Raw genomic sequence first — 25090 nt, 5'->3', positions numbered from 1 at the left:
ATCTTGGCAATCCAGAGCCAACTGTTCCTGACCAAGATTCCTCAGGACCTGTACCGGATGCAACAACAATCCATGTAGATTCAGCCTCAGAACCTTCTCATGTTCCTCATCCGGAACCAACCGAGGTGCTAGTTCCTCAGGATTCTCCTCTCACAACTGATCCTGGAAGCTCTTCTCATGAGGTTCATCCGGAAAGAGCCAATGTGAAGGATGATACTGAAACTTCAGCTGGATCTCTTGAGGCCCCATCAGAAGATACGGTGGACAAAGAAGCACCTGTCATGCTTAGTCACAGTACAAGAATTCAAAGGCCTTCCAAGTGGACCAACAACCGGGTGTATTACAACAGCCAAGCTGTAGCTCATCCAGAAATTGAATCTGTTTGCTATCTTGCTCTTTTACCAGCAGAACATCAGGTGTTTCTTAGTAGGATTGAACCTGATCTCATCCTGGACACTTATGAAGAAGCCATTGCCAAGAAGGAATGGAGGGATGATGTTGGTGAAGAAGTTGGGGCCATATAGAGAAACCACACATGGGATGAGGCAGACTTGCCTAAGGGAAAGAACGTGTGAGTTCAAGATGGGTCTTCACTATCAAGCACAAAATCAATGGAGATATAGATCGCTACAAAGCTAGACAAGTGGCTTGTGGCTTCACTCAGACCTATTGTAATGACTACAAGGATACATTCGCTCCCGCTGTCAAACTACCCACTGTAAGATTTGTTCTTTCCTTGGCTGCTAATCTCTCTTGGGGCTTATGGCAGATGGATGTAGAACACATTCTTACAAGGAGAGCTTGAAGAAGAGGTTTACATGAGACCACCTCCGGGTCTTGAAAACTCCATTGCTCCTAGCAAGGTTCTACGGTTGAGGAAAGCCATCTATGGGCTAAAGCAATCCCCACGAGCTTGGTATCCGGAACCAACCGAGGCGCTAGTTCCTCAGGATTCTCCTCTCACAACTGATCCTGGAAGCTCTTCTCATGAGGTTCATCCAGAAGTAGCCAATGTGGAGGATGATACCGAGACTTCAGTTGGATCTCTTGAGGCCCCATCAGAAGATACAGTGGACAAAGAAGCACCTGTCGAGCTTAGGTGCAGTACAAGAATACGGAGGCCTTCCAAGTGGACCAACAACCGGGTGTATTACAACAGCCAAGCTGTAGCTCATCCAGAAATCGAAGCTGTTTGCTCTCTTGCCCTTTTGCCAGCCAAACATCAGGTTTTCTTAGTAGGATTGAACCTGATCTTATCCCGGACACTTGTGAAGAAGCCATTGCCAAGAAGGAATGGAGGGATTCTGTTGGTGAAGAAGTTGGGGCCATGGAGAGAAACCACACATGGGATGAGGCAGACTTGCCTAAGGGAAAGAAGGGCTGTGAGTTCAAGATGGGTCTTCACTATCAAGCACAAAAGCAATGGAGATATAGATTGCTACAAAGCTAGACTATTGGCTCGTGGCTTCACTCAGACCTATGGCAATGACTAAAAAGATACATTCGCTCCCATTACCAAACTACCCACTGTAAGAGTTGTTCTTTCCTTGGCTGCTAATCTCTCTTGGGACTTATGGCAGATGGATGTAAAGAACACATTCTTACAAGGAGAGCTTGAATAACATGTTTACATGAGACCACCTCTGGGTCTTGAAAACTCCATTGCTCCTGGCAAGGTTCTACGGTTGAGGAAAGCCATATATGGGTTGAAGCAATCCCCACAGGCTTGGTATCACAAACTGAGTCTCACTCTTTGGGATCAAGGCTTTCGCCGATCCGAGGCAGACCATTATTTACCCACAAGTCTCCTAAGGGCATTGTGGTTGTTGTTCTCTATGTTGATATTGATCATCTCGGGAGACAATAGGGCAGGTATTGAATGTATAAAATCATCTCTCAAATCTACTCTAGACATCAAGGACCTAAGAGAACTTAAGTATTTCTTGGGTATTGAGGTTTGTAGATGTGCTGATGGCATTCTCCTATCCCAAACAAAATATGTGATTGATCTTTTGAATGAGACAGGTCTCATGGAGGCTAAGCCAGCTAAGACTCCCCTTGAAGATGGCTACAATGTCAATCGAGAGGGGGAGAAGGAAGATGAGCCATTTGAAGACCTGGGCCTATACCGCAAGCTCGTAGGTAAGCTAATCTATCTCACACTTACCAGACCTGATTTATGCTTTTGTGAGAACTAGGTAAGCCAACAAATGAAGGCTCCTACCAAGTATCACTGGACCATGGTGGAGAGGATCCTCAGATACCTCAGGGGGAGTTTGGATCGTGGCGTATGGATGGGCAAGAATGCAAGCACAGAGATTGTTGCATATTACGGTGCAGACTGGGCCGGAGATAGGGTGGACAGACGATCCACAACCGGCTATTGCACCTTCATAGGAGGCAACATGGTCACCTGGAAAACCAAGAAGCAAAAAGTGGTGGCATGCTCAACCGCTGAAACTGAATATCGAGCAATGAGAAAGCTCACCAATAAGCTTACTTGGTTGAAGGGACTCCTTGCTGACCTTGATATTGATCAGTCCACACCCATAACCATGCATCTAAAAGACAAATATTTGAATTCGTCGACAGAGAAACCAAAAATATTTTTTTTTTATATGGTATAAAATTCTTCTATTCAAAAGGCTCGGAAACTTCTCCAATGCCCTTGTAGTGACCCTCACTACGGGATAAAATTTCAAATCAAAATTCCCAAGAAAAGACTCCAAAAGAGCTTGGAAAGATGGAGAGGCTGAAGAAAATATGGTTTTGCAAAAAGATGTCCGAAGGAAAATCAAGCATTCGGCAAAACAAGTAGATGGCCAGTGCCGAAAGCATACCATTGGAACCGGATTACCAACGTACTAGTCAGCGTACTAGTCATAGTACCAAAGTACAAAAGGACTATCGTAGCATCGGACCAAAATTATACTAAGTGGAAGGGAACCACAAAGTATAATTTAATCAGAAATTGGAAAATTAGTGGGAAGGTGCCCACTAAAGATTATTTAATCGGATTCATTGTGACAGTGGGAAGGTCCCCCACTTACACAATATTCTATCGGATTATATGTTAGTGGATGGAACTACCAACATATTTAATCGAAAATTAGGCAATAGTGGTCGGACCACTACGATTATTAAATTGTTTAGGGAGTGTTAGTGGTGGAACCACTAGCATTAATTTAATCACACTATGGACAAGTGTTTGAGCGGAAAAGAGAGAGGGGACGCATGGGAGTCTTGCATATTCATGCAAATTCGCCCATTCCCCTATACATACCCCCAACACTCCTTCACTTCTTCATTTTTACGGAGAGGAGAAAAGGAGTGATTGCCACGAGCTGTTCGAAGAGAGAGAGGAGTTTGTGAAGAAGTTTGGTCCAATCAAGAGTTGTGCCGTTTGCGTGAAGCTAGTGTCGAAGTTCAGTGAGAATCTAGCCGATCAAAGCCGAGATCTTCGACCATTTGTGAGTTCAGGGAGCATTTAATTCTGATCTAGTTCAATGTCGGAAGACTTGTTCTAGATTCGGTTTTGCATGTGCATTTAGATCGCATTTCTTGATATTTCTTGTGTGATTATCTTGATTTTATGCATCTAAATTGGTTGTTGGGCATTTAAGTCTGATCTATTTCATTGTCGAAAGACTTGTTCTAGATTCGGCCATGCATGTGCATTTAGATCGTATTTCTTGATATTTCTCGATAGATTATCTTGAATTTATGAATCTAAATTGGTTGTGGAGAGGTTCCCCATGCTAGATCGTGTGCGTGATCTCCGATCCGCACATGCATCTATTACATGTGAGGTTAAACCTTGATACTTATTGTTTTTGTGCTCAAAAACCATTAACTTAAATATCACTTGTTGGAAAAGTCTTAGAGCGTGGCGTCAGATTAAGTCCGATTAGCCATAAGCGTACTAAAACTTAGGGATATGGCTGGCCTTTGCAATGATTTCGTCACATCATGAAACCTAGACTATGGTCTTGTGCTTACATGTTGATACGAAGAGCTCGAAGAGACTAGGCTCGCTACCTTGGCCGATGCTGTCTACACGATGGTGTGGCGTGATAGTGATGTACCGGTTGCAAGCTTTTGTGGCTACAACTCGGGAGTTCACGGTGTGGTGAGATGCAAGACAGCATATCCAGTCCCTAGGAACTTGATTAGAATGTTTTTCTTTATTTCAAGTTCTTAGTTGCATGCTTGATTCATTAGCTTAAATCGCTTATTTTCTTGCATGCATGTTGGTTTGTGATTGATTGCTTGCTTGGTTTATTTGCTTGGCTTATTACCATTCTGCATGCTATCTCTTATTGTTGAGTGTTGATGGTTTGTTGTGTGGTGGTTAGATTGATTCCTTGATTTGGAGTTGGGATGGGAATCTAATCTTTTGCATGGATCCTTGAAGCTCACTGAGTAATCTTAGATTACTCATGAAACTCTTTGTCCTGCAGGTAACCACACTAGAGGAAAGCTAGAGGGCGTGTTGGGCGATAGGAAGTCGGAGTATTTTGTGTGCCTTTGTGTAAAACCAGTATGTTTAATATGTAAATCCTTTTGGCACTAGGCCTTGGCCACAAACTTTATAAGTTCTTTTGGTAACCTTTTTGTGTAATAAAAATTATTATGTCTAAATTCGGTTTTCATATATAAATAAGCACGATATTGTCTGATAAGACTTAGTCCGAGTCGGCTCAACACTTGGGCATCACGAGGGTTGGCAAGCCTAAGTGGTGTTCAAAGTGGTGGAGATAGCGCCAGCGGACTGGCTAAGGGTCTTGATCTCTTTAGAACCTCGGCCGGATCGTTGGTGTCTATTTCCAAGTGGTGTTTCTGGGCCGTTCTGCGTCCTAGTCCTAGAACGGTTCGGGGGCGTGACAACGGTGGTATCAGAGCATGGTTATAATGCCTCGCAGGACTCGTATGTTTTCAAATGTTTTACTGAGTCAAAATAGTCGCATAAAGGCACTTAGGATAATCCGGTTTCGTTCAGCAACCCGCGGTATACCGTGGGACTATATGTTTACCAAAATTATTAAATTTAAAATTGTAATTGTAAGTTAATTTATTTGTTTTATTTGATGTTTAAGAATATTTTTATAATAGTTGTATTTGATTCTTAATTCTAGGATTTAATCTGTGCTATACCGCATAATAATTTATTTTTTACATAATCATAATATAATTATTTTAAATATGTATAATACTTAATATTAATGGTGTTAACAAAATAATAAAATGATGAGCTACCCTTGTTATAGCACCAAATTAACAATATTTTAAATTTATATTAATATCGATCCAAATTGTTCCGCCATATAACCCCGTCCCTTAAACATATTAATTAGTCTTATTTATAATCGTTCTGAACCATTGTCTAAAATTTCTATTTGATTTGGGACGTTATACATACATTTTTAAAAAAAAACGATTGAGTAATATACGTCTGTTTAAAAAAATTCAAATAGCAACATATGCGAAAAACTTGTATTTTTATTATACAAATGTTTTATGTGATAAAATAATTTTAAAAACAAATAAAATCATATAAGGATGGAAAGAGAGAAGGAAATTGGAAAATAGATATTGGGATTTATTGGGAAGTAATTTTAGGAATTTTTGTTAAATATGATAAATATTAGTTTAGAACTCCAAAGTTTATTACAAAATGTATATATAGATAATTTTCGCAATTATTTAAATCAAGTATTAATTTATATTTTAAAAGTAACAATGACCAATCAGTTATTAAATTATAAAACATATACATAAAAACAAATCATGAAACCTTATTTTATATATGTTTTGCTTACTTTTTGCTTATTTTTTTCGTTAAAAATACACAAATTATGCTGCTGAAATTAGTTGAAGAAGTTGACAGAGCAGAAATGCATAATTAAGAGGATATAGGAGACCAACGCAACAATTTTAGGTACAATACCACAAATTTATAACTTACCACATGGCACGATCACTCACCAAAATACGAAGAGTGCATATACTCTTCGACCGCTTCCGTCTTTACTCTCGTACATGTACTGAAATAACAAAAACACAATAAAAGAAAAAATATTTCAAGATAAAGAATTTTTAAAAATATAACTCAAAAGGATAGCAAAACCTGATCGTACATCATCTTTGGTGAGGGGAAAAAGCCTTTCCCCAATTATGAAGGAGATAGCATGCAACTTAGGAACCTTTCCGCATGTAACCAAACCTGATCGTACTATCTTTGTTTTTGTTTCAAGTGCCTCATAGATCTTGCGGACAGCTGTCTAAACATTATGAAACAAAACAAAAAATTAACCAAACAAAATTATAATAGAAACTAAACTATATGTACTCAGTAAAACTTAATTTTCATACTCTCGGGCCATAAATATCAGTCGTTCCGAGTCAACAATTGCTATGCATATTCTTTAGTAGAAAGGTTGACTTTTATATTACCAATGAGAATTTGGGACATTCTGATCTTCGAAAACCCGTTGCTTGGTAACATCATAGGAACATACGTGTGTTCTCCCCGGAAGTGGTTCGGGTCAAACCCACCAAACACGATCTACCCGCCATTTGGATCTTCATGGGTTCCATCTCCCTTGTAAGACCTCAACCAAATAGAAAAAATGTGTCTCATTATCAAATTTTTACTCACGGTTGGTTTTCGATGAGATAAAAACGTCCGAGAAGTTACGACACGAGGACAAATGGTGGGAAAGAGATAGAGGATATCCCCTATATATTAAAAGAGAAGTATTTTGGAGAAAAAGCTGACGTGTCGTCGCCAGAGAATTCCGTAACTAATTTATTGTCCACTCTTATGATTTCATAAAATTACATAAAACTGTCACTGTTATATATATATATATATATATATATATATATATATATTTTTTTTTTGTCAACTGCTACTGCTATTCAATTTATTTATATACACAATATTTTGCTCATATAAATTCTAAAATTAGTAAATATTATTCAAAAATTGATAAATATTATTCCCTACATATTTTCAAAATTAAATTAATTTCACTATCTATTGTATTATAATAATATAACTATATTATGAGATGTAAAAATATATATATTTAAAATCATATCTTCATAAAAATAAATAATGTTACCACTCTAATAATTTTATAAAGCTCTAATGGTGAAAGAATCAAAGATCATTTGAAACTGGCTCAATATTTATTCTTTTGCTAAAAACAATAACTATATTTGCCCAAAAAAACATATGATCACCAATTAAAATGACATGGATATATACTTTTATTTGGATAACTATGTAGTTAAACATTATATATAAATATGTAGTTATAGTGTTTTTACAGAAATCTTAAAATTTAGAATATCCAGTCCAATAAAATTGAAAGCAAATAATAATATTATACCAATAGCTGGATATATAGGGATTTAATGACCAGTTGAAATTTATAAAATCCAGTGATATAATACCATAACTAAGACCAATTATATAAGGCCTTGTTTATCGGCAGGTTGTTAGTGGGGCTTTAAGGGAAAAGAGATAAAAAATAAAACAGAAAATGGAAAAAACTTGAAGAGCTCCTCTCCTCTTATATAGTAACCTCAATTTCACATAAGAGACTGTGACGTGTCGCTAAATCGTTGGCTCCGTTTAATCCACAGCAAAAAATTTGGCCGATTGTTTTTTTTTCTCCCTCTCCCTCTCTCTCTCTTTGTCGCGAATCTCTCAATCGGATGAGATGGGATCGGTTGGAATCATAGGAGATTGGAATCGGAGGAGGAGATTGAATCATCGATGTGGCTTATAGTCCGATGACTCCAGATGGATTCTTTCTCATTAGCGCAAGCAAAGGTATGATCTTTGATATGGATGATTCTAAGTCTTTGATCGATTTTTATTTATAAATCTATGATCTTCAGTTCAAAGATTCTCTATTGTCTTTTTGTTTCTGTGGTTTGGTCTTCACTAGGAACAAATTGATTCCAGGTTCCAGCCTTAAGCTTCTGTCTGTTTGTTTGATAGAGTAGCTGTTTGTGTAGGTTTGAATGATGAAGGGGAATGATGCTGCGACGTCGGTTGAGCTGTTGTATCTATCACGTAGATGGAGAATATGGTACACTTTCTCGCTGAATCGGGAATGATGCATAGGAATATGAGAAGAAAGGATTTACTTCTTTGGCTTCTCCTCCTACTCGGCGTGTCAACATCTTTCTCCCAGGCTAGTTAGGTTGGTTGATATGATTCTTCTCCGTCTAAACTATCTTCTGTTGTTCTTGATTCATCTATGAATTCTAGCTTTGTTTTTATTCGTTTGTGTGATATTAATCTAACGGGTTTGTTCTCCTTTTTTTGTTTAATAGTTTGTAACTTGCAAGTGAAGTTCACAGTTGAAGAGCAACGGAAAATTATGGATCGAAAACACAACATCCGTAACATGTCTGTCATTGCCCATGTCGATCATGGTATATATATATATATATATATATATATTTTTTTTTTTGTTTACTGTTATTTTTCTAATCGTTTCTCTGATGATTTATGAAGCTTTTGTGTTTCTCATATTCCTATGCTTTTATTTAAAAACGTGAAGCGTTTATAGTATTGTTCTGTTTCTTATACTCTGTAATGTTTTGATGTGCTTCTTCTTCTCTTTATTCATCCTGCACTTAGTTAATATCTTGTACGAATCTGATGTTATGTGTGAATACTTGCTCTTTGTTTAGTTTTTTAGTGTTTCTGCTCCTCTATGGAATAGTGTTTCTTTTAGTTGAACTTGAGAATTGTTTGTATTGGTTTATGGTGTCCTAAAGAAGTCCATTGCAGACAAAATCACAAAGGGTAAGCTATGTTATGGTTCTACCTTGACATATCATACAAGCTGAAAAATGTTTGTACTTTGTTGCAGACTGATCTTGTTGGTGAGCCAGAACTAGCTTCATTGATGCAGCTGATAAAGGTTTGTACTTTGTTCTGCTTCTTTTGATTATTGTTTTCTCCTTGAACATCTATTTATTCTCTTTGCTCTGTGTTTAACATTTATGCTATGGTTATTGTCTCATATTGTGAGAAAGAAGGCAGCTATAGAGATCCAAGAGGAGTGGGAGATTTTACTGAGTTGCCGTTCTGATACACTGACCAAGAGTTGGGTATCAAGCACAATATTGAGACCGTTCCTCTTCTTTATCAGATTTTTGTCTATCCAACATCAAAAGATACAGTCAAGAGATATACATCAAAACAATATTTTCAAAATAAGAGACCCATAATTATATACTACCATTGGAGGATGCAATTTAAAATTAAGAGATCAAGAGTTCTTAAAATTTAGAAAAGTACACAATTAATTCATAAAAAAAATTAAACAGTGAATAAGAACCCCAAAATATGAACCTACCGATAAACTTGCTCTAAGAACCTACCGATAAACTTGCTCTAAGGGCTCTAATGACCAATTATAGTCTTCCTCCTCATGAAATAATTTTGTAATTTTCTTTCTCCATCAATTACGAACACATATATTACTTTTAAAAACTAATAATATTCAAATTAATAGAATTTTCCATAATAAAATACCTTCTGGTATCTCTTATATAAAATATTCATGCTTTATATCCTATTTTATTATTTGTCTTTCTCTTACTATATTATTTACATTAAACTGTCATTAGTATAACTAAGGAATATTTCATTCAATAATTAAAGGAAATCTATACTATTAATTGGAGAATACACTTAAGGGTTTTAAAAAACCATATCAAATATTCATGTTGTCAAACTGACCCAAATTACATATTAAGAAGAAGAAAAAATTAAACAACAGGTTTATTATATTTTAGGAATTGTTCAAATTAGTTCCATAATAATCAGGTTATGAGAATTTTGTGTGGGTATATTCATGTATGATAAAATACGGGAGGAGAATTTTGGGAACAAGAATTCAAGCAGAACATATGCGGACATACTATTTACTCATATGAATTACGAGGAACGGAGTTTTTTCGGGTCAAAAAAATTTAAACTTTACAATCAGATATATTAGACGAGTTTGATCGCTGGACAATTATATTTTTTTAAAAACTATACAAAAATAACTCCACACGTGATGCGGTCCGGTCCGAATCTAGTAAAATTGAAGGTTCACGAAAGGAATAATAAGAATACGTGGATCACATGGCTGAGAGGGAAATATGTAAATGAGGCAAGGCAGTGAAAAATGATAAAATTGAACTAATTAGAACTTCCTTAAAAAAAAAAAAACTAATTAGGACTTGGTGGACGAAAATTATGGTGCGTATCTAGTTCTACTTTTTCGGAAAATGGTTTTGTTACATGGTTTGTTTGGGCCTGGGGACTATTTTTCCTAAAACCTATGATGACAGTGGAGAATAAAACATCGAATGAGCAGAGATTTCTAATCAAATTCAATTGTCAGGATAGTCTAGTTAAGAATGTCGAGTCATATAAAATTCCAATTGATGGAAAACATACAGAGAAGTTGTGGCGAAAGAAATTTGGTTGGGTTACCTTACCAGAGAAGTTGTGATGAATGAAATTTGGTTATGCTATATTTCTTAAATTAAGATAAATCTAGAGACAATCATTATCACCATTATTCCACGTGATCGTTTATTTTGCATTATTTATGCCGTTCTCACCATTTTTGGTGCAAACCAACTCGTAAAATTTCCAGAGTTCTCAATCAAAATTTTTTTTTCTTAATCATCAACAGAAAATATGATATGGTGTTTATAGTTAAACCTAGAGAAAAAAAAAACTCTAACCGCGCAAGCACATATCCTTTTTGGACTGAAGTCCATTCTTCAACAAAAATAGTAAAATACTACTCATTTTGCCCTGTTTTGCTTTTTCGAAAAGAAAAAAAATTTGCGGTTTGTTCAAGATTTTGGTCCTGATGTTATGCAAAGATCATATGACAAAGAAAAAAAAATACATATTTTTTGGATTGAAGACCATTGTTTCAACAAAAAATAAGAATACTACTCAATTTGTCTTGTTTGTTTTCTCGAACAACAACAAAAAATTGGATTGTTCAACGTAGGAGCGGAGGCACGTTGAATGTTAGATGGGTGCAATTGACACCAATAAAATTTTAAAATTGTTCTAATTTACGAGATATGGAGAAAATAGAGAACAAACTTTGTTAATGTTAACGAACAAAACAAAGTATACATAAGAATTGTAGATCAAAACAGAATAGATCAAGGCGTTTTTTCTACCCACCTCCTAATACTTGTCCCAAATGAGTTATATCACAAATAAGAATAAATATATCCCATTAAACACCACAATGAAATTATTAGTTTAGCCAAAAATAATTTAATCAAAATTTTCCAAATTGTTGAAGAAGAATAATTGTTACTCCACATGCTCTGTAATTTCGTCACCCTTCAAGAAAAGCATTGTCTGCATATGAAATCACAAACATACAAATCAAACCCAATTTATTACTTTCCAAAAACAAATATGGTCATAAGAAGAAATATATAGACACAACCACAAATTTTTGTTAAGATACAGTATATAAAAAAAATTAACCTTGGAACAAAAGGGACAAGCTTCACTTCTCTCCATCCATTCATAGATGCATGCAAGGTGAAACATATGTCCACATTGCAAAACTATCTTGGGGTTCTCCTCAACGTACTCTGTCTCCATTTACAATAGTAATTGCATTATTAACACACACTCACTCACTCAAAACGTTTTATAAATATAAATTCCGAGTTTCACAATTCTTTGTTTACCATAGAAACATGTCGGGCAAACGTCTTCTTCTTCGTCAGCGACATAGGAGATTTCTCCTCTTTCTAGGCTTTCAAATAGTTGCTTGAACTGGATCATATACGAAAGTGTTAAGCTCTTCGTTTAGTTTTTGGGAGAAGAAGAAAAGGAATTAGGGTTTGAATATGTGGAGATACCTTGGGGGAAAAGTTATTCGTTATTGGGTTAGTGAAGCCTCTGATTCTTGGTACGTTTCGAGATTCATCAACGTGTTCCGTAATTCGAAAACAACAAAGTAGAATACCCATTGACCTGAATTAATATGTAAACTTATTAAATGGAGATCACCAATAATAAAGACACAAGATTTGAGTTAATCAAGTAGGTGATTATGGTAATTAATCAAGATTTTTCCGAAAAGACAGGACATAATAGAAGAGGGCAGATGAACATAAGAAATTTGATTAATGTTTGTTCTGTTCTCATACCTTTGGATCGATCTTACTGAAAACTCAAAGGAATAGAGAGAAAGAAAAAAAAAAGAGAGGAAAGAATAAAATTAAGCAAGAGAATAAAAAGCAACAAACTTGAACAATGAGGAAGCTTTGGTCCCGTAATCGCAGCCAAGTAAGATTCTTTGGAGAGCAACACAAGGAAACGTGGAGATTTTGTGGGATATTTCATGACGTGGCATGCCAAAAGAGTTTAAGAAGTTTGACTCTTTTTGGAATGTGGACTTATTATTTTTTCCAATTTACACTGTATCTGCTTTTATTCCTTAACTGAGTAAACCCGCGGTAAACCCATGGACTGAATTTTTTTTATGGAAATTTATAATAGTTTATTATGTTATTATGTAATTTATAATAGTTTATAATTAAAAATTTAGTTTGCTTATATAAAAAATTTTGTGTTTTAAAAATGTTCATTGAAAACTTGTCAATAAACCTATCTAGTATTTTTTTTTTTGAAAATTTAAGTATTGAATATATTTAAATCTCAACTTACTTTTATTTTTGTAAAGAACGGTGGGTAAAAAATAAATATAACTTTTTTTATATATCTATATATATTTTTAAAAAAATTTAAAATCTAAACTGTTAAACGGAACTGGTATAACTTTTATTCGATTAGATTTTTGATAAAATTTGTAGTTCTAGATTTTATTCGATTAGAATTTTAAAATCTAAGCTGTTAAGTTTTTTATATTTTTTTTATAAGTACGAATTAGATTTGATTCAATTATATGTTATTTGATTAGATGATTTTATTTTAGATCTGCCAACGATTTTTAATTTTTAACTAGTTATCTTTATTAAATTAATTAATTAATTTTAATTAAGTATTTGTAATGGTATTTGAATGTAATTTTTACACTTTTTAAGGTTAGTTTCATATTTGTACTTCCCAATTAATATAGTAGGATGCAAGAAAAAAAATTGTAGAGTTGAAAATTTTATTTATAAATCTTCTTAAAGTTTAAAATTTTTAATTATAAATTTGTAACAAATGTAAAATATGTGCTTCTTAGCACAAGAAAGGAAAGATAGTAATTGGTTTAAAAAGAAAAAGGGAAAGATAATTATGGTGATTACACTTAACTTGATATTATGCCAAATCGCTACTTTAATCACAAAACCAAGTTGGAGATTTAGGTTTTTTAAGAAAAAACAAACAAACCCACTTTTTATTGGTTGATTATATATATATGTGCTGTATATGCAACTAACACACACCGAACAAGACATTTCTATGATAAGCATTACGAACTTTTTAATTGGCTAATTAAAGATCAGTTATGACAATTCTACTACTTTTAAGAGATTATAATTATGTTACATATCACATATGGTTTGTAACAATTACGGTTGGCAGGAATTAGTGTTGGGACCTACGGCTTGATGATGATGAACATGATGAAGAAGAAGGGCCAACGACCCAACACTCGATGTCTAATAATAATAACACAAAAGAGTTGAGACATCATTATTCATACTCAAAGGCACAATACAAAAGTATCAAAGTAACTAAGAGAATTAAAGTTTGGATACAAAAAGTATATAAGTAAATAGCCATCATTATTCACCTACAATGGGTTTTGATAACTAGAGACCGGAGAAACATGATTACAAAGGAACTCACCAAAATGATTAATCTATGTGCTTAGAATTCGATAAACATGGAATGAAAGAAAGAAAGAAAAAAAATGGTTGGTGCACATGATTAGTGATTGCAAATTTCACAACAATTCTATATCCCATGAGATTTGTCCATCATTATTCATTCACCCACAATATATGGGTTTTGATAACTAGACTCGGAGAAACATAATTACAAAATAACTCACGTAAATGATTAATCTTCGGGTTTAAAATTCGATAAACATGGAACGAAGTAAGAACAAAAACATATAGTATTTATTAATTATGCTTTGGTGCACAAGTCATTGCAAAGGTCACAACGATTCTATAGGCCATGAGATTGTAAATGTGGATGTCGGTGCTATACACAAAATGTACACAATTAGCAAGTTTAAGTGCAACGCGTCTAAATTGGGGAGCTACTACCAAAAGCAAGGACATTAAGTTACTCATTAAATAACATTGTGGCTACTACTAAACTTGGGGAGAAACTGAGGATTACGTATATAAAAAGTGTGGGGGAGCTACCAAAAGCAAGATCATAATTACTCATTGTTATATCGCTCTTGATCTCATTTACTTTATCCACCATCTTATAACATTTTCTTGTCCAATTCTATTGAGAAAGATAGATAGAGAGAGAGAAAGAATGGGAAAGAAAGGAGACGGGTTCTTTCTAAGCAGGATCAGGGCTAATGTAAGAGTCCAAGCACCGACAACTACGAGCCAGCATGGCTGCAGCCACGAGCCACCAAGTTCCTCCACAGAGATAAAAGGAAGAAGAATCATGGTCGTGGTTGATTCTTGCTCTGAGGCTAAGAACGCTCTTCTTTGGACTCTCTCGCACTGTGCACAGCCTCAAGATTACATTCTTCTTCTTTACTTTCTTAAAGCTAAACCCTCTCAATCAGGTCAATTGTCTTGATTCGTATTTTATTTTTACCACATAAATGATTCTTATTGCTTTAATGCTTTTACATAATATGTTTTGATCTCTAGGTGGTGCTCTAGCTACCAAAGAACAAGAAGAAGAAGAAGACGAAGAAGAATCTTGTGACAAAACCACAACGTCAAGAGCTAATAAAAAAGTTTTAGCCTTGAAAAACATCTGTGAGCTTAAAAGACCCGAGGTTAGTAATACGTTTCAGTTTCTTTACCATACCTTTTTTTTTCTACAAAACATTTATAATGATTTATTTATTTTTCGAACAATTCATCATTTACATATATTCTCGGAAATAACAATATGGTTAAATTGTATAAATGAAGAAAATCTATATCGCACATTCTTCTTCACAATCTTTACTTTTCTTTAAAGTGAATTGCTCATTCCATTTTGCACAACACAGATCGTTATATGTTCATACAATATTGATGAACACTTCATTGTAATATCCCTTTCACCATATATTTATTCAAAATATTACTTTTTATATTTAGAAAGAAATCAAAACAATAATTTGTTGAATTAGGTAAAGACAGAAGTGGTGGTTGTAAAAGGTGACGAGAAGGGTCCGACCATAGTAAAAGAAGCAAAAGAAAGAGAGGCTTCCTTGCTGGTTCTAGGCCAGAAGAAACAGCACGCTACGTGGCGGTTACTAATGGTATGGGCATCGCAGGCCCGACCCGTGACGTCCAAACACGATTTTGTGGAGTATTGCATCAACAACTCTCCTTGTATGGCCATTGCGGTTCGAAAGAGAGGCAAGAAGCTTGGTGGATACACTCTTACAACTAAGCGCCACAAAGATTTCTGGCTTTTGGCATGATTTACACCTAGTATTTACTTTTCACATCTAAATTAATATATAACCTTTTTTTTTAACATTAAATCATGGTTGTGGTTTTATAAAGCTGTTGACAAAGAAAAAAAAATCATGGTTGTTGTGTTGTGGATTTGTGGGTGCAATTATTATATGAGTTTACTTCTTCCAAAATGTATTTTTGTTTTCAAATGTAAAAAAATTTAGTCGAGGGTTGAGATTTTTTACTGTCATTGTAGTTAAAGCAAGGTAAATCTTATGTTATTGTAAAACATGGGCTTTGGGCCTTTTAATTAAATTAGGCTTATGGATCATACTTTACTCGACCCGTCCGCCCACCCGCCCGTTTCCTCTTCTTCTTCTACTTGTAGTCTGAGCTATTCGTGTTAGGTTAAAAACAAAATCTCCCAAAACCCTGTTCGTTCACTAATAAAACCCTAGCCACCACCACCGTCGTCATCGGCGCCGCCTGAGAAAAAAAAAAAAAATCATGGGGAAAGATAACAAAACGAAGAAGAAGCCAAACAAAAAAGGCGAAAGAAGAACGGGACCAGATGCAGTCGCCATGAAAGCGAAGCCGAAAAAAGTGGTAAACCCATTTGAATCAATTACGTCTCGCCAGAAGTTCGAAATCCTCGGGAAGAAGCGTAAAGGTGAAGAACGACGCATCAGTGTCTCTCGAACTCTCGCTGTTGATAAGAGGAAGAACACATTGGAGAAAGAGTATGAGCGGAGTTTGAAAGCTTCGGTTTTTTTGGATAAGCGTATTGGAGAACAGAACGATGAGCTTGGAGAGTTTGATAAGGGTATAATTCGATCGCAGAGAGAGCGTCAGGTTTGTTTATTTTGATATGAAAGTAAATTAAAAATTAGGGGATCAAAAACTGATCTTTTTTGTGTATGGTGTTTGTAGTTGAAATTAGCGAAGAAGAGTATGTATAATTTGTCTGATGGGGAAGAAGATATTTATGAAGATGGTGCTCTTGGTGGTTCTTCTGTTAGGGATGATTTTGATTCTGGACTTTTGTCAGATGAAGATCTTGAAGATGATGATCTGGAAGCTTCTGAATCCAAGAGTATGTTTTGCTTGCTAACACTTTTTTGCTTTTTCAACTTTTATTGTGTCTGTAAACCTTGAGAAAGCTAATATTGTCTTTCTCTGTCACAGGGATGAAGCATCTGAACAGAAACAAACAGGTTGACGCATCTGGAGAGGAAGTGGTAAGAACAACAGGTCTTTTAGAATGTCTGGGTGTAATTTACCTTGAGGTTGACTACTGATATTCTTGGATTCTCTCTACAGAGGCATAAGAGCAAGAAGGAAGTCATGGAAGAGATCATTATGAAGAGCAAACTTGGCAGGGTGATTATTCCTCTGTTTTTTCTTTTTGCATGGTGGGTTTATTTGCAGTTGATGATTTGTTTAATTTTTGTGGTTTTTAGATGGAGAAAGCTAAGCAAAAAGAGGAAAAAGAAAAGCTAATGGATGAGCTGGATAAAAACTTCGAGTCCTTGGTTAATTCTCAGGCGATGGAGAGTTTAACTAAGCCTTTTGATGTCGAAGAGGTGAAAATATGATCACAGTTTATAGTTGTTTAAATACTGAGCATATGTATCTATTATATGAGTCTTATCAGGCTTCTTTGTTCATGATTTTTCTTTTGCGTGATGTAATCCTTTTGTCTGCAGGAAAAAGGCAATCCTTATGTAAACATTCTGAATGTTATGGCAATGGAGATTCGTGCTCGTCCTTCTGAGAGGACAAAGACACCTGAAGAAATAGCTCAGAAAGAGCGAGAAAAATTAGAGGATCTTGAGGTATGTCTCTGTCGAAAGCCATTGCAGTTTTACATTCTGACTGTTAAACTATAAAGAGAAGGGTTTATCTTATTGTGAAGTCAAGGTCTTATGGTTGACATCGTTTAATACTGATACAATTTTTCAAAACTCCTAGGAAGAGCGTAAGAAAAGGATGCAGGAAACTGATGACTTGAGCGATGAGGACGAGGAAACTGGCGGTGAGGAATTAACAAAGAGGCCAATGGCCATTTCTGGCGACGATCTTGGTGATTCCTTCTCAGTGGAAGAAGAGAAGCCGAAAAGGGGGGGATGGATTGATGATGTTCTTGAAAGAGAGGACGATGTTGATAATTCTGAAAGTGATGAGAATGATGGATCGTCTGAGGATTCAGAAAGTGAAGAAGAAGATGATAATGATGATTGTGAGTTAGATGGGGGTGATGAGAAGCAAAGAAAAGTTCATCATTTAAAAGACTGGGAACAAAGTGATGATGAGCTAGGGGATGAACTGGAAGATGAAGATGAAGATGATGATGAAGAAGAAGTGGAGCCAACAGTACATAAAAAGCTGAAGAATGACGATGCTGCTCCGTATAAAGGAGAAGGGTTGTCTGGAACTGTGAAACAAAAAACTAATATGATGAAATTGAGTTCCACGCAGCGTGATATTCCTTTCATGATTGATCTTCCACAGAATTTTGAGGAATTGCTTGCTCTTGTGGAAGATTGTTCAAATGAAGATGTTATTTTAATTGTCAACCGAATCCGGATAGCACACTCCATTAAGATTAAAGCTGAAAACCGAAAAAAGATGCAGGTAAGATTTAATATAGCTTTCAAAGATCTACCTGCTTGCAGTTTTTTTGTATAAGTTTTCAGGCCCCTGAACTGGTTCATGCCTCAATTGCTTTTTGACTGTTTGTTATTGTCTGCCACCCAGGTCTTTTACGGTATTCTGTTGCAGTATTTTGCCGTTCTTACAAGCAAGAAGCCCTTGAACTATGAGTTACTAAACATGCTTGTCAAACCTTTAATTGAGATGAGCATGGAGATCCCCTACTTTGCTGCAATATGTGCTCGCCAGCGGCTTTTAAAGACCCGTGCACAGTTTTGCGAGGCTATCAAGAATCCTGGTTTGTGATGCTTCCATAACCTTTTGTAGTGTCCTTTGAGAAACATGCCTATTCCATCTTTTTACCCTAACCAGTTCAGAAACATTCTTTCAGAGGATGGATGCTGGCCTTCCTTGAAAACATTGTTTCTCTTGCGGCTCTGGTCCATGATTTTTCCGTGCTCTGACTTTCGCCATGCTGTGATGACCCCATCGATATTGTTGATGTGTGAATATCTTATGCGCTGTCCCATCTCCTCTGGTCGTGATATTGCCATAGGTTCCTTTTTATGCTCCATTGTTCTGTTGGTAAGGAGAAGTTGATCCCGACCTTTTTTCCTTGGCAGTTTCCATTTTCATTTTCTCATGCAAACGAAAATGTACTGTAGGTTGCTAAACAATCTAAAAAGTTCTGTCCTGAAGCCATATTATTTATCCGAACTCTCCTGATGGCCGCTTCAGACAAAAAGTCACCATCATCTGAAGAATCTGAGGTACATTATTTAATAAGGCCTAGCTTTGTATTGTGCTTACGATTTAAAGTGATAGATGTTCAATACTGTACCTAAGAATTGAAGACATGCATAGGCAGCTGTTTTATCATTACACCTGTTGTATATCTTGAACTTCTATCAATTACTGGGCTAATAAGCTCTCGTATATCTTGTTACAGTTTTATCATTTCATGGAATTAAAATCACTGACTCCATTGCTGTGCATACAAGACGACGTGAAGGAGGTCATGCCTCTTAACTTCCTAAAGATAATGGATGAGCCAGCAGACTCTCCATATTTCAGCTCTGATGATTTCAGGTATGTTCTCACTTCTGAACTCTATTTTCTTTGTTTGACACCAATCCAGCAAAAAGTGTGTATTGTAATAATGTTGGCTTTGGTTCAACAGAGCAAGCATCCTTTCAAGTGTAGGTGAGACTCTTAGAGGGTTTGTGGAGATAAACGAAGAATTGAGTTCCTTTCCAGAGATATTCATGCCCATCTCAACTTTATTACACCAAATTGGGAACCAAGAAAAGATCCCACAAACTCTCAAGGAGAAATTAGTGGATGTCGCAAAGCTCATTGAAACGAAAACCAAAGAGCATCACAAGGAACGCAAACCACTCTCTATGCGTAAGCATAAGCCAGTACCCATCAGAATGGTCAATCCCAAATTTGAAGAGAAGTAAGTCCCTCTTGCATTCACTCTCATTCAGTTTATTCTTACAGAGGCCACATAGGATGATCCCTGTAACGGTTTGTATACAATTGTTGTGCAGCTTTGTTAATGGCAGGGATTACGATCCAGACAAGTACCGTTCTGACCTCAAAAAGTTGAAGAAAAAGTTGAAACAGGAAGCCAAAGGAGCACAGCGTGAGCTTCGCAAAGACAACGAGTTCATGAGCACTGTTAAAGCAAAAGAGAAGGCTGTGCATGAACAAGAGAGAGCAGAGAAACATGGCAAAAATTGGGCTTTTCTTCAGGAACAAGAACATGCTTTCAAATCTGGACAACTTGGTAAAGGCAAAGGCAAGAAGAGAAGACGTTGATACCAGTGCCACTGTGTTCTATTATTCCGTTTTTCAAACCTACCAACACAATTTTGTTGTTTCTGTTGGATAATCAAAAAAAACTAATTTACAGAGAATTATCCCTTCTAAGAAACAAAAAAAAAAGAAAAAGATTTTCATAACATTTCTTCTTCGTTGGTCAATGTTAGCGAGCAATAAGCTCAAAATTTGAATTTGTCCTTCATGCGTACAATAAGCTTGAATTTTTCTTCTGCTTCAACTTGCTGTTTGATGTCACCTCTTGATGCTCTGTCCGGATGAAATTTTAATACAGCTCGTTTGTACGCTGCATGTACCTAATTTTACAATTGGTTTCGATCATGATATGTAAATACAAAAGCAGTTAACATATATAACTAACTGTAAAGATAGAATCAGGCTAACAGGCTAACCTCATCTGGCAGAGGAGATGTCCCGCCACCAACATGAATCCCTAAGCCTCGAAGCAGCGATGCCATGTTCAAGCTCCTGAGTTCCAGCTGTTTAAGTGATTTGGTTAATTCTGCACGGACTTTCTCCTTCATGTTCATGCTTTCTTCATCCTGTGATTTGGAGATGGAAAACCAAAATGAGTTTTAGCAACAAATCAATGCATTGTTCAGAGGAGCAATCACTGAGGAAGAGTAGAAAACCTTCTTCAGTGTCTCTCTCACTTCCTCTACCCTCTCCTTTTGCCTTCTTTCCATCTCCAACTGTCGCATGTTCTCTAACTTTCTTCTCTTACGTTGCTTCTGAGCTTCTTCTGCCTGTAACAGGGCACAATATAATTCAGCAGGCAGAAACTATGATGAATAGGTTCTTTGAAGGTGAAAGAAACACTTAAAGTCTATATCACCAGTGGCAAATTTTCAATAATTAACGGGAGCTTTCAGAAATTTGAGCAGAGTGTGGTCAAACCTGGACTTGTAATTGTCGTTGCCTGGACTCCCATTCTTCTTCTTGTGCTTTCTTGTATTCATCAGTCTCCTTTAACATTTCTCTGTTAAGCATGACATCGACTACAGGAGCTGTACCGTCACTACTTTGCACTTGTCCACTTGTAGATGGAATAGGATCAATGATCGGTTCTCTTGATTGATCTAAACTCGAGATCCCGTGCTCACCCCTGGCTCCATTACTTTGCGTTGTAACTCCATCCCCAGCAGAAGTCTGTGGCGGAGAAAATTTTAAGGCGTCTTCTTCTTCTTCAACTTCCTTGGTATAAGGTTGATATGTGGTGTTTTTCTTTGGATTCTCTTCGGGTGACTGTGAAGTTCCACATTGAACTTGCACTTTGTTTGGCTGTTCTACAACTTTTTTGAAACTAGTTTGAACTATCGGTTCATTTGACGAAGTAAAATGACTTGACGGTGTAGCAAAACTTTCGTGTTCAACTCGTATTTCAGGTGACAGTGGGGACGGTCCCTGAAATTCCTCTTTATTGAAAAAACTAGATTTAGCTCGGTAGTCTTTCTCCACCGAGCCAAAGGAAGACGCCATATCAGGAATTCTACCATCGGTTCCAAAGTTAGTAAAAGAGGTTTCTTTAGCACCATCTGGATTTCTAGTGTCAAAGTGGAGATTTGAAGGACCAGCCTCCTCACTCAGACCAGCTTTTCCACCATCTGGATTTCTGGCAGCAGAGAAGGAAGATGCTTGATCATGTTGTTCAGTTCTCCTTTCAAAATCAGGCCTGAAATTAGTGTCACAGTGGAGATTTGATGTACCAGCCTCCTCACTCAGACCAGCTTTACCAGGCTTCTTCATTTTTTTCAAGAAAGCTGCGTGTTCCCACTGCTCGCGGACCTCACTACGAGACCCTTCTAAAATCTCACAATCAGAACCGTCGCTGTCGGAAAAGTCACTGTCAGTATCAGAACCTAAACCAAATCGAATTCCAGAAGAGGGCATTGTAGAGAAAGGCTGGTTGCATTTTGTAAATCTAAAACTAGCACACTTTTCTTGAATGAATTGGCAATCATCATTATCCACTTCCGCAGATGTTTTACCCGCAGGAGGGTTACCGCTTGAACTACTCCCAGCTTTATGAACATTTCCTGTCTCATCCTCCTCCTCCTCCTCATCATCATCATCATCATCGTCAATACTAATCACTCTCTGCAAAATAGACTTATTCCCAGTTCTTGAAGTGCCAGAAGCATTGCTTTTAGATGACTCGGGAAAATCAAGAATGATAACCTCATCATCATCAACCACAATAAACTCCTCCCTTATGCCATTTGCACTGCATCTTTTAGTTGGCATTCTATTCCAAGAACGTGATCTAATCTGACGATTCTCTCCCATTCCTTTCTTATGCTGCTGCTGTATATACGTGGAACGCATCAACTAATACCAAAGAGGTTTCAAAGCATCAGTTCTGAAGAGTATTCCTAGTTGCAGTTGCATATAGCTAAAACCACCTATAAGCAGAGAAGATGCAAAACACTCTTCATCAAAATACTTAAATTAGGTAACATAAAACTCAAAACAAAAGTGGAACTTTGATAAAACTATTCACTAGATACACGCAACGAAACCTAGACATGATCATATGTCTGAACCTGAAATATAAAGTTTATATAGAAATCTACCAAATCGGAAACTTCAATTGGTTTTAGCATCGATCAATTCGAAATTTTGAGCACGACCCACGAATTTAATGATCGAACTGAGCGAAGATTTTGAAGACAATTGAACTAACCTTTCCGACTACATACAACGGCGGAGCCTTGCTGCTATAAAACTGAACCCTAATTTTTGGGTCTGAGAAAGGGAAAAAAAAACACGAACTCAAATTAAAAAAAAAAGAAGTTTCGGAGAAAAGAAGAAGATGAGAGATCGATGGAGAGACGACGACTCGTGCCCAGCACCTCAGGGGTAGAGACGTGGCCTAAACGAATCGGAGAAATTGGGTTTGGTTTGTTGATTGGTCTGTTTTGGATTGAGAGTGAAACTCATGTCATTCTAAACATGTCTCTCTCCATTCGTGTTTTATGTTCATTATTTTCTTTGTGATTTTTTTTTTTTTTTGCTTCAGAGTTAATCAGAATTATATATAGGTTTTGGAACTTTTTTAATTAGAGTGTTTTTTAAAAAGGGAAATTTTGTAAATCATGATGAAATGCCGTAAAAGAAAAAAAATTATAATGAAATTTGAATTTAAAAATATTATAGATACCCAAAAATCTCGCTAATAAATCATTGATTATGATATTTTCCCTCGTACATCATCATTTCTATTTACTTTTTTTTTCGTTATAATCATCACTTCAATTTCGATAACACAAAAAAAAAAACTTAAAGACGGCACGAGTCATGTTAAATATTTATTTTTTGCATATTCGGAATACCATTGTTGAAATGTTATATATGATATCTCGCGAATTTGTATTGACTTTGTAGAAAGTAGAAAACTACAAAGCGTGTCTACTTGGTTGTTTGTACTGAATAGAAGCCCCACTCGAGATAGGCTTCGATCCTGGGGACTTCAGGTAGACCCGCCATGTCTACTTTGCGCAACGGGAGAAGAAAGTAGGGACCATCTTTTCTTCGACTGCCCTTTCAGCTGGACTTTATGGAACATCATCTCTACCCGATGCTCTCTTAACCCGACACGCTCTTGGACAGGATCTTTAAACAACCTCACCAACTACCATGGATCCAGAGAGGCAAAGATCCTCCTACTTACTGCCTGGCAAGCTACGATCTACACACTATGGTCTGAAAGGAATCATTGACTCCACCGAAACACTTACAAAACGACGGATCAACTTCTACGCCAAATCGACACCATTATGCGGAACAGAGCCCTCAGTTTTCGAAGATCAAACCCTACACTGACGACAAATCTACTTCTTTTGTGGTTTGCTGGATCTGGTGGCTAAGAAACCCTAATCGCCGCAAGGTTCTCCTCTCTTTCTCTCTCGTTTCACTTTTCTCTTTGTCGTCTTCCACTCATTGAATGCATGGCGATGGTTTGAAGTAGTTTACCTCCCAACCGTTTCTATTACTCTGGTTCAATCCCAACCACTCTGGTTCAGTTCTGGTTCTGATTTAACTATGGGTTTCATCAATGGTTCTTATTTCGTTTTTAATGTAATTGGGCTTCTAATATTGGGCTTTTGCTCTGTAAACTTTTTATTCCTCTAGTTTAAATAGAATGCCTTTTAACAAAAAAAAGTAGAAATCTACCAGCTAAAACTTGTCTACATGGGGAAATAAAAATTCCGATTTCCAAATTTATTATCATTTTGTGCGGGTGAGAACTCTTTGTATCGTGACACTAATATGATATACTCCATTTCTTTTTCTTTTTTTTTCTTTTGATAAAGAGATACTCCATTTCACACGTTTATGACTAACATATGCATATATATTTCACATAATAATGTCATTACGTATGTTCACGATTGTTCATATTGTCGTATTGACTCTAATACATATGGCTAATATTTCAGTCAATTAGATTTTCCGAATGACTTTATCATTTGGAAATTTGACTATATAGAAAGAAAAGAAAAAAAAAATTTGTGACCCACTTAATCCTAGTGGTTTGATTACATCATCGACAATAACAGAAAAATATATGTAGTTATTTTTTTTTGTCGACAATATATATAGTTATTTTTACAAGAATTTTCACATCTGCTTTTACTAGTTGTGGCCTGTGGGATTCACGTGTGAATTGATACGAGGAACAAGAATCACCATTCATCAGTTTCATGCATTTCATTATTGTACTACTATTGTCAGTTAGTCACCATCATCTGCATTTCTCATTTGCTAATGTATATGTATCTAGTCGTTTTCGGCACACAATGTTGGTCATGAGAATCCATAGCGAAACATGGGCGCATGATTTACTAATTAAATTAATATTTAGGGGTTTTGATTTAAAACGTGTAAGACGTTCGATCTCTTAATTATGACATTAGTTAACGACTCGTCGACAATATAAAAGATACGTCTCCTAAAAATAAACTTGGGAGGA

General features: G+C 36.2%; 4 protein-coding genes and 2 long non-coding RNA genes across 7 annotated transcripts; 4 read left to right on the top strand and 2 right to left on the bottom strand.

The window, feature by feature from the left end:
* The first annotated feature begins 3306 nt into the window (after positions 1 to 3306).
* Positions 3307 to 4682, top strand: LOC109133005 (uncharacterized). The gene is made up of 2 exons (XR_002037892.2): positions 3307 to 3470; positions 4461 to 4682. It is a non-coding gene; the product is annotated as an uncharacterized LOC109133005 (long non-coding RNA).
* A 2816-nt stretch (positions 4683 to 7498) lies between these two features.
* Positions 7499 to 9268, top strand: LOC104787965 (uncharacterized). Of its 2 annotated transcripts, none has more exons than XR_768060.3 (5): positions 7499 to 7843; positions 8032 to 8219; positions 8353 to 8454; positions 8898 to 8948; positions 9067 to 9268. It is a non-coding gene; the product is annotated as an uncharacterized LOC104787965 (long non-coding RNA). The 2 variants fall into 2 exon arrangements; XR_768059.3 differs by having other exon boundaries at positions 9064 to 9268.
* A 1869-nt stretch (positions 9269 to 11137) lies between these two features.
* Positions 11138 to 12320, bottom strand: LOC104787964 (E3 ubiquitin-protein ligase At3g02290-like). Its single transcript, XM_010513632.2, has 5 exons — positions 12223 to 12320; positions 11932 to 12046; positions 11758 to 11845; positions 11549 to 11658; positions 11138 to 11416 (listed from the first exon to the last, which is right to left on the bottom strand). The coding sequence occupies exons 2-5, from the start codon at positions 12040 to 12042 to the stop codon at positions 11369 to 11371; spliced, it is 357 nt and encodes a 118-aa protein (XP_010511934.1). The 5' UTR covers positions 12043 to 12046; positions 12223 to 12320; the 3' UTR covers positions 11138 to 11368.
* A 1859-nt stretch (positions 12321 to 14179) lies between these two features.
* On the top strand, positions 14180 to 15860 carry LOC104787963 (uncharacterized). Its single transcript, XM_010513631.2, has 3 exons — positions 14180 to 14786; positions 14875 to 15005; positions 15348 to 15860. Exons 1-3 carry the CDS (start codon positions 14525 to 14527, stop codon positions 15642 to 15644), a joined length of 690 nt encoding a protein of 229 aa, XP_010511933.2. The 5' UTR covers positions 14180 to 14524; the 3' UTR covers positions 15645 to 15860.
* Positions 15861 to 15962: 102 nt separating this feature from the next.
* LOC104787962 (uncharacterized) lies at positions 15963 to 20297 on the top strand. The gene is made up of 13 exons (XM_010513630.3): positions 15963 to 16473; positions 16552 to 16714; positions 16807 to 16859; positions 16942 to 17001; positions 17082 to 17204; positions 17328 to 17456; positions 17593 to 18255; positions 18379 to 18571; positions 18665 to 18858; positions 18939 to 19043; positions 19223 to 19362; positions 19454 to 19732; positions 19827 to 20297. Exons 1-13 carry the CDS (start codon positions 16129 to 16131, stop codon positions 20095 to 20097), a joined length of 2718 nt encoding a protein of 905 aa, XP_010511932.2. The 5' UTR covers positions 15963 to 16128; the 3' UTR covers positions 20098 to 20297.
* Positions 20094 to 23113, bottom strand: LOC104787961 (uncharacterized). The gene is made up of 5 exons (XM_010513629.3): positions 22802 to 23113; positions 21016 to 22520; positions 20751 to 20864; positions 20511 to 20660; positions 20094 to 20414 (listed from the first exon to the last, which is right to left on the bottom strand). The coding sequence occupies exons 2-5, from the start codon at positions 22441 to 22443 to the stop codon at positions 20280 to 20282; spliced, it is 1827 nt and encodes a 608-aa protein (XP_010511931.2). The 5' UTR covers positions 22444 to 22520; positions 22802 to 23113; the 3' UTR covers positions 20094 to 20279.
* Between the last annotated feature and the right edge of the window lie 1977 nt (positions 23114 to 25090).

This window comes from Camelina sativa, chromosome 5 (genome assembly GCF_030686135.1).
Source record: "Camelina sativa cultivar CO46 ecotype springtype chromosome 5, ASM3068613v1".
NCBI classification, from domain to species: Eukaryota; Viridiplantae; Streptophyta; class Magnoliopsida; order Brassicales; family Brassicaceae; genus Camelina; species Camelina sativa.
This window is presented reverse-complemented; position numbering and strand designations above follow the sequence as displayed.

Coding starts and splice junctions, on each gene's coding strand:
- LOC104787964 (XM_010513632.2), bottom strand. CDS start 12,042: ATGGGTATTCTACTTTGTTGTTTTCGAATTACGGAACACGTTGATGAA. Junction 11,846..11,931: donor CGAATAACTTTTCCCCCAAG/GTATCTCCACAT, acceptor TATATGATCCAG/TTCAAGCAACTATTTGAAAG. Junction 11,659..11,757: donor TTGCCCGACATGTTTCTATG/GTAAACAAAGAA, acceptor AAATGGAGACAG/AGTACGTTGAGGAGAACCCC.
- LOC104787963 (XM_010513631.2), top strand. CDS start 14,525: ATGGGAAAGAAAGGAGACGGGTTCTTTCTAAGCAGGATCAGGGCTAAT. Junction 14,787..14,874: donor AGCTAAACCCTCTCAATCAG/GTCAATTGTCTT, acceptor TTTGATCTCTAG/GTGGTGCTCTAGCTACCAAA. Junction 15,006..15,347: donor GTGAGCTTAAAAGACCCGAG/GTTAGTAATACG, acceptor TTGTTGAATTAG/GTAAAGACAGAAGTGGTGGT.
- LOC104787962 (XM_010513630.3), top strand. CDS start 16,129: ATGGGGAAAGATAACAAAACGAAGAAGAAGCCAAACAAAAAAGGCGAA. Junction 17,002..17,081: donor TGAAGAGCAAACTTGGCAGG/GTGATTATTCCT, acceptor TGTGGTTTTTAG/ATGGAGAAAGCTAAGCAAAA. Junction 17,205..17,327: donor AGCCTTTTGATGTCGAAGAG/GTGAAAATATGA, acceptor TTTTGTCTGCAG/GAAAAAGGCAATCCTTATGT.
- LOC104787961 (XM_010513629.3), bottom strand. CDS start 22,443: ATGCGTTCCACGTATATACAGCAGCAGCATAAGAAAGGAATGGGAGAG. Junction 20,865..21,015: donor AACGACAATTACAAGTCCAG/GTTTGACCACAC, acceptor GCCCTGTTACAG/GCAGAAGAAGCTCAGAAGCA. Junction 20,415..20,510: donor CATCTCCTCTGCCAGATGAG/GTTAGCCTGTTA, acceptor TTGTAAAATTAG/GTACATGCAGCGTACAAACG.